At 45.4% G+C, this 10,208-nt stretch overlaps 1 protein-coding gene across 5 annotated transcripts in view; it reads right to left on the reverse strand.

Moving 5' to 3' along the window:
* The window catches only part of TMTC4 (transmembrane O-mannosyltransferase targeting cadherins 4), a 60,592-nt gene extending 51,842 nt beyond the window's left edge, over positions 1–8,750 (reverse strand). Inside the window, exons 1-3 of one of the 5 annotated variants that reach the window (XM_040584463.1) lie at positions 8,652–8,750; positions 6,114–6,329; positions 1,078–1,193 (exon numbers count right to left, since the gene is read on the reverse strand). In XM_040584463.1, the coding sequence (XP_040440397.1) occupies positions 1,078–1,193; positions 6,114–6,275 (278 nt within the window). In that variant the 5' untranslated portion in view covers positions 6,276–6,329; positions 8,652–8,750. Of the gene's footprint in view, positions 1–1,077; positions 1,194–6,113; positions 6,330–7,993; positions 8,107–8,651 lie in introns of those variants that run through there. The other 4 variants (XM_040584465.1, XM_040584466.1, XM_040584464.1 and 1 more) reach the window with 4 other exon arrangements.
* Between the last annotated feature and the right edge of the window lie 1,458 nt (positions 8,751–10,208).

Here is a 10,208-nt window from a genome sequence, read left to right on the forward strand (position 1 = left end):
ACTGTATCCCGGTTTGCTCTTTACACTAACCAGGATGTTAACTTACTAGAGATGGAATATAAAACAGAGACCTTGAAAAGAAAGAAAAGCATGTGCTGTGTAATGCACTGGAAGTTTTAATAGGTTTAAGACTCTTATACCTTCTGTTCAGTTGCATATTTTCCCTGATGAAAATGTGAAGAACACCCAACAGACTGAAACCCACGGTGCCAAGTACTTAAAACACTGACACTGCACTCAAGAGGCAGTGGCTTTGCTTGAATATGAGGACTAAGAGGGGAGTACTTCCACAATCACTTAGTCCCCAGCTTAGACCAGACACAACTGTAGAACCACTGCCAGGGCCCCCCATCTACAACACTGAGTTGCATGAGGAAAATAAGCTTAAGACTGAGTCAAAGATTGTCTGCATCAATGTGCCAGATTTCTACATGGTGTACTGCTTGCTCAAATCTTTGTGCAAAAAACACAAGCTAAGCAACTACAGAATTCTCATAAACTTTTAGTTATATGAGGAAACCAGCAAGTTTATATATACAGGCAGACATCTCTCTCATTAGGATTCTCAGACACAAACTCTTACTTGGAAGTTAGAATATCAGGGGAAAGAGGTGGGAAGACTATTCAGTGACCTAGCGGCAAAAGGCCACAGAAGCTTGATGCTATTTATAAAAAAAATAGTATTTGACAGGTCACCAGGAAAGCAGAGAACAGAAACTACAGTACCAGTATAAGTAGCAGCATGGCTAAGTGAAAGGAACATACACCTCCTAGTCCTTTGGTGATGTGACCTACATACTGAACCATACTGCTCCTAGTACCAAGGTATATATAAAAGCATAAGATGAACTGATATACAGATTATCAAAATAATGTATACGTTGGGAAAGAAACAGTTTGAAAATTAAAACTCAATTTGAGATTGAGGTAGTGAACAGGAAAACGATATTAATGAAAGGTATCCAACTACCTACAGATACTTTGTCTCTCCCCTTTTCTGTTGCCTCCTCCCTATAATCAATTGAGCCAATATATGTTAAAAAAACATCAGACCTCAAGCAAAAAGACAGGTCTCACCTGAAAGTTAGGACAGTTAGTGGTCGATATGACTTATGACTGGTATTGCTGCTGAGTTTGCTACCCCAAAAGTCATGATGCCACAGGTCACCAAGTGGGGTTTCTGCCCTGAGGTCCTGAAAGGAAACATCATAAATTACCAGATTCTTAACATTTCTGTTTTGTTGAAAGCAGTTAAAACACAAACAAGTTCAACTAATACAAGCTCATGCTAACATGGACATAGCAGGTGTTTTTGTTGGCTCATTACCAACATTTGACAAGATACACAAGTTTGCAATGAAGGTCACATCTTAGCTGCCTGTCACCATAAAGGCCAAGATGCTTGGATTCTGTAACTAGGCATAACTACATGAAATTTAGTAGAGCTACGTGTATTCATATCAGTTGATAATCTGGTCAATAGCTGAGGTATGAAACACATAATAAAATCCTTCAGCTCATACTTTTGTTAAAAGCCTTTGATTTTAGGTCTAGGTTATCTCGCAAAGGAGGGCAACTACAAAGTGCCATAAATAGCTATTTTTCTACCAGTGTCAGTAGCACAATTACTAATGAAAGCAAGGAGACTGAAGATAGAAAACAACAGACAGCTCATTTTGAAACCTTACTTTGCACAGGATGCTATTCAAATACATTTTTAAAAAAAATTCTTCATACATGAAACCAAGAACCAAAATCTCCATATACTGCTCTAAAAGATTAACAGCAGAAACCAGAAAAGGAATGAATTATTTTAATTTGGGGTGGAGTAGGGGATTTGAAAAAAAAAACACCAAAACACTGCAAAGCAAGAGTCTATTCTTTCCTTCTATCTTAAAGCCATGCTGATAATGAAAAAATCCAAATAGCCTAGACTATTGAATGGAAAACATTCACTTTGGAGAAGAAAAAAGGATCTTGGCAGCATCTACTTTAGTCTTCTGTGAGGACAAGCTGGGAAGCCCATACTGACATATTCATCTTCTACCTGCGCCTCCTCTCCCTGTTTCCCTGGGGCAATTAAACACCAATTTATGCTATAACAAATGTGCAGGTTAAATACACTTAAGACAAAACCTCAGAACAAAATTGTACTAGCAAATGCACAGCTTTCATGCAAGTGCTGGTATTACACTTGCAAACAACCACAAATTACTCTACCCCCACCCTCTCCCCTGAAATTGTTCAAGAGACCAGCAAACCAAAGCAGATTAACAAGCCAATACAAACACAAGTAAGCAGACAAACCAAGTTGCTAAACCCATGAAAGGGCTTACTAAGCTTGTTGTCCTAAGTCTTATTGCTTCTACATCTCCATCTACCTACAAGATTCCCACATTACAATACCCTTGGTTCACTAACTCCAGTTCCTCTCAAATGCTGCTACCATCTCACTTGCTTCTACCACCTCCTGTGGTCTCCAGTGCCTTCCATCTCATCCTTAGCTAGCATTTTTGGCCTGCCAACAAGACAAGAGAAAACACATACCACCGCTAGTCCCAAGGTACAGCCAAATGTCTGGGTCATACTGACTGACTGCTGCTAAACTGAATTTAAAGTAACTCATTTTTTCTTGCTTCTCTCTTCACACATTCTGACTTTCATCCATCCGAAAATCCAGGAGGAGATTTATTTCTATCACTTGATCAAATTTTTCCTGTATTAAACAACCAGTTAAAAAAACCCCAAACACCAACAAAAGGGGAAGTAGGCTACAACCCCTAGCATACTGTCAAATGAAGTGAATCATTCTCTAATAGGTTACTAATCAATACGAAGAAAAGACAACAGAGCTAACACTGTAGTCTTTGAAAAGTCCTCTACTGCAGCTGTCAATTAAGGCTTTCTCAGGGAAAATCTTAAAAACCAAGACTCACAGGGGATCCTATTTGGGCTTAAGAATTATCAAGGTGCAAAATTTATTTACTTGCTCACAGATGTTTCTACTGCTAAGCGGTATTTCTTTCTTCTGCCAGGACTGCAATTTTGGCCTGAGGCACCTAAATTCCTGTTCCATTCCTCACTGGTATGCACAAACCCTAGAAGTCATAATTTGACTCTCAGAGCAGGAACGCACTCAACCAGCTGCCCACTAAATCAATATAGCCTGCTTTTCCAGGGGCAAGTTGGGACTGGGCTGTACACCAACATCTACTGAAGTCTTTGTACTCTGCAGGGGACAGCTGTTAGTGGGCGTTGTGGCCCTCAGACTGTTTTTCCAACCAACAGCACTGCTCCTTATGTACATTTGCCAAAGAAAGGGACTATGAAAGACAGAGGGTTTTTTAGTATTAAAATCTTAAAAGTATGTCTTCTATGTTACAGATGGTCTTCAATAACTTGAGATGGGAAATATATTTGAGATGTGCAAGGCTAGATTCCCTTTCCGCTAGAATCAGTCTTCTTTTGTCTTCCACAGGAAGAATGCAGGAAAAGCTGAATACATGGAATTACTTAGTGATTAGATTACACTTCCACATGACCTAAAAATCTCCAGTCACGTATTTTGCTCCTGTATGCAAGTTCTGTGAGAAAAAGTTTCTTATATTAATTTTCCCACTCAGTGGACTTACCCTAAAATAGGAATGGTTTTCTCTAATAGACACAGCTGTTTAAAAGTTATGCATGATTTTCTCTTTAAGAACTAAAAGTAGATATCAAAGAATCTCTAAATATTTGATTAGCAGCAGCTTAAAGACAGCAGACTTCAATACTTGAAGAAAGGTCAGTTTTTCTGTATAAAAGCTTATGGAACGGACACACTGTGTCTGAAGCTCCTTCTAATCCAACTGTTTGTCTTGCCAAGCTAGTAAATAAAAAGTCACTGTTGTGCACCAGTTAAAATGATAGGAAAGCATCTGGAAAAGAGTCTTAGAAGCCAGTAAAATCTAACAGCAGAATGGTCCATGATACGGTAGGCATGGGGTCAACTAACAATATAACTTTCACTAAAATAAAATAAAGATTGGGGTGGTAGTGGAAGCTAGTAAATTAACAAAAATGTTACTGTGTGGTACTCAAGAAAAAACTGGTATAGTAATGCTCAGTAAATCTACAAAATTACTTTACCTGCTGTCTCTCCTATGGAATAGGAATAAAATATGCTGTACTTTGTTTAACAAACTGTGCCTTTGCTAGATGCTCTCCCTCCCCATTAAATTGGTAAACTCACTGTCTCTGCATTTTTCTTGTGGATTTTGCATTTCCAAATATTCATAACACATGTTAAAATGATACTGTCACAAAAATCTAAATTAATTTACAGGGAATAATAAGAGGATTTTGATGTGAAAAACAGAACAAGTATCAGTTTTTCAAACATATAGACTAGGTATGAATTAATCAGTTTAAGCAGTTGGTTGAACTTCTCAGCATTGCCAACAGCTATAATCCTCGTGCAGGTTGTTGTGTTGCATAGATAAATTGAAACATTTTGAAAGTAAAGACTGGAAGAAATGGAGAAAGATTACAAGTGTCGAAACTGCACGTAAACAAAACAACGTGCCTTGTTTAAACATCAGTCTTTGTTCACTCTTTCAGGAAATGAAAATATTATAACTGTGCCGCAAATAAAACTTTGCAGAACGAAACATTGCCAGAAGTGTAATCTGAAATATAATGCTTCTTAAAACTAAAACAAAAGGCACTGCAGGTTCTTCATTTGCTTACAGTATCCTCTCAGAAGCGTTGAGATTTATTTCCAGTTTGGCAGATGTATTTCCCCCCCATATATTTATAACTTAAGGTATGATAACTTACACAAGCATAATACAAATTTGTCTAAGGAAACAATAATTCTGTAGGATTCTAAAAGGCACAATGCAATAACTTGCCTCTAGAGTCTTGTGCAAAGCAAAAAAACGTGTGAATTGCGTCCTAGTGGTGCGAATCTCCAGATTACCCTCCTTGTAACCCCATGGCTTCAGGAAACAGAATCAACAGATGATAGTGATTCTTTTTACCCCGTGCTTCTCTTTCCGAACATTTAGAAGTACCTTCCAGAACAGTGTAAGAGCTGTAACACCAAGACCCACCCACCTCACTAACTGCTACATGTGATTCGATCAAGTGTCTCAGCAATTGAAGACAATCAACTCTTCAAAATCAAAGGAATCTCAGCTAGAGGTTTAAGTCACATGTTAATATCTAAACATTTCAAGGATTTTTCATTGCACATGTGCCCAGATTTATAATAGAGCACATAAACACTCTGCCTCTATTTAAAAAAACAGTTGTCACAGGAACTTTAAGTGGTGAAGGAGCATTGGAAAAAGAAGCTTTCCTTGCTCCTCTAACAATTCTATTCTATAAACCACAACTGGAGACCGCCTGCACCCTACAATCACTTAGTGATGCATTAGGTATCTTGCAACCAAAGTTTATTCATTAGGCTTATTCATCTGTCACCCTGAGAAGATAATGAAAAAATCTCCTATTAACATCAATGGGTATTAGAAAAGTCTACTGCATACTCTCACTGACTTCGAAATGAGCATAACATTAGATCTATAGCCAGTCTTGATGTACAGGTACCCTGTGAATAAGCATTACTAAATATCATATCCACATGTGCAGCAAACCTAGATAATGCTTTCTTAGACAAAGTCCATTTGGTATGGCAAAAAGAGCTCCCTTCCCCTTGTCCAGATATCAACACTTGTTAAGCAAAGCATCTCACTTGCAAAAGAATGAAAGTGGACACATTCTGTAGGGAAAAACAAAAAAGGCTGTTTAATTTGTTCACTGTTTAGTTTGTGTATTAGAACTGATATTATTGAAATAGCTTTAGGAATAAGATTCTGTTAATCATACTTATGCTTCTAGCTATTTAATAGAGCACTGCCACACAGCTTGTTTGTCAACCTTAAATAAAGCTTACTTTTAAAAAACCCAACAAAACAAAACTGAAAAATGAAGTTCAAAAAAAGGCATATTAGAAGGAAGCTCTTTACTAGGACGAATATTTTGGGCCTACTTAGATCAACTGTTATCATTACTTCTTTTCCTATGACCATTTATGTCAAAGGGTATGGGGGAAAAGAAGAGAGACAAACCTTATTGTTGATGATGGCTTCAGAATCATCAAAGACAAAATCTCCATCATAGCTGTTAGCAAAACAGAGGAAGGAAATTAATGCCACAACCATTTTAGCCCAGTATGATGGAAGAAGGAACCATGATACATCATGGTCCAGATTAGATTCTGTTTGTGCCATTCTGTGAAATGCTTGTTCCAAGTTGAGACCTTCAGCATTATGTTGGTTGCAAATCTGAAAGAAATACATACAAATGGACAGTTATAGTTGCATTTCACTAAAGAAGAATTTTAAAACAGAGAGTTGGGTTGGGAGCGGAGAATGAAGTTTCATGCAACCTAACGTTTTTTCTCTCAGTGCATTTTGTAATTACTGGAAGATATCTAAACATAATTTTGTATTTCAAATGTGGCAGAAAGGCACAGTTTCTCACAGTTGGAACACAGAGATAAAGCCAAGAAATTCTTAGATTCTGACTTAAAGCTTTGGCACAAGTAAATTCTAAAACCTTGAGCAAATCACTGTTTTTCTGTTTCTTACTGTTCTTTCAGAGTATAAAAAACAGGGCATAATGGGGACTTTATGAAGTTCTTAAGAGAATGATAAGCACCATAATTTCCTTCCGAGTGTGAAAACCAAACATCATCAATTGCAAAAAGAGCTCAACTCTCTTCTACTAACCAAATTAAAGGACCTAGTCTTACACGTAGCCCATACAGGGAATTCTTACAAATATCACAGGTAGATGCATACAGATAGCAGTTAATGGACTAGGCCCTAAATCTCAGCAATTCAAACAACGAGACAACAATGAGACGCATGCTATTAAAAACAAAGTAGCATTCACTAGATCACACTGCACAGTGTGTACAGTATAGGCTAAATTCCACCGCTGCATTCAAGGGCTTATGAGGTAGTTGAGGTAGATGAAAAAGACCACGCAACTCAACAGCACTGAGCGATACATCAGTGTGGAGGCAGGAAGGCTGGAGATTTACCCATGAGCCACCTCTGCTGGGAAGGGTCTCTTCTGATGCTCCAAAGCCAGCCCTCCGCCTGGACAGCTACCCTGCCCCTGCTTCTCCGGCGCTCCGACAGTATTGTGACTGGTCTTATTATCAAGTGCTTATTATAAGTGGTGGTGGTGGTGGGGGGAAGGTCACTGTAAAAAGCAGGGCTGAATACAAAGTTTTTACCTGTAAACCCCAGGAATGTTATAGGCACATACAGCAGCCCTGCTTCACACGTTCTTCTTACTTACTGTCTTTTTTAAAATCAACTGTTGCACCCCTGAGAACATTGCATTTAACGTCTTCATACCATCTAAGAAAAATCTCCAGTCATTTGGCTTCTCGAACAGACTCAACCATTAGAGCTGCTAAGGCAACTGCTTTGTAGCTTTTGCCTGCAATGCTAAACCCCAGTCTCGGGGCAGTCCCAGCCTCTGCACACACATGCACACGGGCAGGCCGTACCCCTGCCACACCAGTGCCCCTTCTCGCTTTGGGGACTATAGAGCAGCGCCCCCAAATTCGGGTAAAGTCACTAATACGGACCCACGCAAACCGAGAGAGAACGGAGCTCCTCAGCAGAGCAAAGCAGAGCAGCCACTTTAAGAGCAAAACCTTTTCTCCAAGTAATTCACCCTTGTGCTCTTAGTTTGTCGAAAACAAAGACTAAAAGCAAGGCTATTAACCAGAGCGAAACGTATTGCATCGCTCGTAGCAGCGCAGATACAGCACCAATGCCCACTACCGCAATAAAACATTTAATCTACTCAAAATTCATTTTGCCCTGAAAGTTTCTCCCATTACGCTTGCTCTATTTATCTGCTGCACATCTGCTGCCAGGCGCTCCCTGCGGTGCCGAAGCGGCGGCCGGCCCGGGGGCTCCCTTACCGGGACGACTCCTTCTCCGAGGCGGTCTGAGCCCCCGCGGGGGACCGCGACCCCCCGCCCAAGGGCTCCCCCGCTGCCGGCCGGCTCACACGCGGCTGCCCAGCGGCGGCAGGAGGGCGGGCGGGGAGACAGGGCGGGCGCCTCCGCCACGGCGGCCAGCCCCGCCGCCCTCCCCGGGAAAAGGCGAGCCCCAGCCGCCGGCCGGGCGGACAGCTCCCCGGCACCGACCCACCGCGGCGGGGCGGGGGCCCGGCTCCGGCGCCGCTTGTCCCGCCGGAGAGAGCCGACGCGGCGAGAAGGCTCGCACCGAGGGTCACCGCGGCCGTGCGCCGAGCCCCGCAAACTTGAGGGCGTCCCGGGCGCCCGGCGAGCAGTCCCGGGGAAGGAGCCCGCCCGGGAAGGCGGCGGGCGGGCAGGCAGGGCAAGGTTGGAGGGCGGGCGGGCGGGCGGGCGGACGAGCCGCGCCGGGAGCTCCGCGGCAGCCCTGCCCCACTCGCCGCTCCCCTTTTGTCCTAGCGGCGGCCCCGCCGCGGAGCTGTCCCGCCCCGGCCCTCAGCCCCGCCGCCGCACCCGCCCCCCCTGCGCCGTCCTGGCCGACTCCGCCAGCGTTGCCGCCAGCAAGCGGGGCGAGGACGGGCCCCCGGCCCCCCGGCCTTACCTGCGAGGAGAAGGAGCCCGCGCGGCATCTCCCACCCGGGTGCGAAACTCTCCCGCCCGGCGCGGCACCAGCCGGAGCGGCCGGCGGGGGAGGGGCCGCGGCGGCTTCGCCTCCGGGAAACATCCTCAGAGCCCATTGGCTGCCTCGCCGCCCCGCCCCTCCTTCGCCCCGCCCCTCCGGAGCGCCTCCGCGCGCCCATTGGGCGGTGGCGGCGCTGACGCGCGGCAGGCCGGGCCGAGGGAGCGGAGCGAGGCGGTCACTTGCGCTGGCGGCGCGGCCGGTGCGGGCCGTTTCCCCTCCGCCCGAAACTCCGCGCGCCCGGCACAAAGGCGGCGGCGGGCGGGCGGGCTCCCCCGGGGGGCGGGCGCGCGCGCCGCTCGCCACCTGCGCCGCGTTCCCAGAGCGCGGTCGCCCGCCCGCCCGCCGGCCGGCGCTGCCCCCGTGTGCGTGTCGTTGTCCCGCGCACCTGGCGGGGGCCGGGGCGCGCCCCCGCGGCCGTTAGCGTGACCGTTACCAGCCGGTGAGCCTGGCCCCGCGCAGCCTGGCTGGTGTGGGCAGCGCGCCTGGCCGTGCCCTGCGCCCCTCGCCCGTTCCTCCGGGGCGAGGTCCCCGCCGCGACGGTCTCAAGCGAAGCGAACCCCCCCCGCCCCCGAAAACGGGCTACAGAGCCGGGGGCGCGGGGCGTCGCCGGGCGGGGGGCGCCGCCTGCCGCCTCTAGCCCGCCGCCGCCGGACGCCGCTCCCGGCGGGGCCCTGCCGGTCCGTCTGAGACCCGGTTCTGGCGGGCTTGTCGCGGGATGCTCCCCGCAGGACAGGCGTGACAAGGCAGCAATGAGAACACTTGGGGCTTTTATTTATTTATTTTTATTATTAATGGTTTCATTTATGAATATATTTATTATTATCACTTTATTTGTGCATTTCTTGTCATGGTTCTTAAGAAAGTGTGATTAAATGCCGAACTACACCACCAAATGTTCAGCAGAAGCTTCCCTGGAAACAATAACATCTTAATATACTGAAATGGGATGAGAAATCCTGGCCGTGAGCCAGGCAGACACATATCATTTGGAGTGGGATGTTGGAGATGTTTGCATTATCAAGTGTCATGTTAACAAGGTGGGTTTATAGCTGCCTTGGGGCTTTTAACTCTCAAGTAGAAATGCTGCTTTGGGAAGGCTTTGGTGGGGGACACCCATTGTTGTCTACTTGACACTTGCTTTGAAACATCTGCCACCACAGCGTGGCCAGCTAAGCTGCTTGTGGGGTGGCAGCTGAAACAGCACAATTTCCAGGCTAGTATATTATTCAAGTATATATGAAACTCCTGCTTTTAAGGTGGTAGTCTGTAACTCACCCTTGTTTTAACAGCTGCCACAAAGCATCTGAGACGCTTCTGGGATGGGGAAGCAGTGGAAAGCCGGCGATCTGCTGTCACTGAGCATGCAAAGCTTTGTTCATTGGTCACAAACACTGGTCACTGACCCCTTTGTTAAAGGAATTAAAATAAATACACAAAAGACCGTGACCTGCAAACCAATAAAGTGATCTTGCCCAT

This window comes from Falco naumanni, chromosome 2 (assembly GCF_017639655.2).
Source record: "Falco naumanni isolate bFalNau1 chromosome 2, bFalNau1.pat, whole genome shotgun sequence".
NCBI classification, from domain to species: domain Eukaryota; kingdom Metazoa; phylum Chordata; class Aves; order Falconiformes; family Falconidae; genus Falco; species Falco naumanni.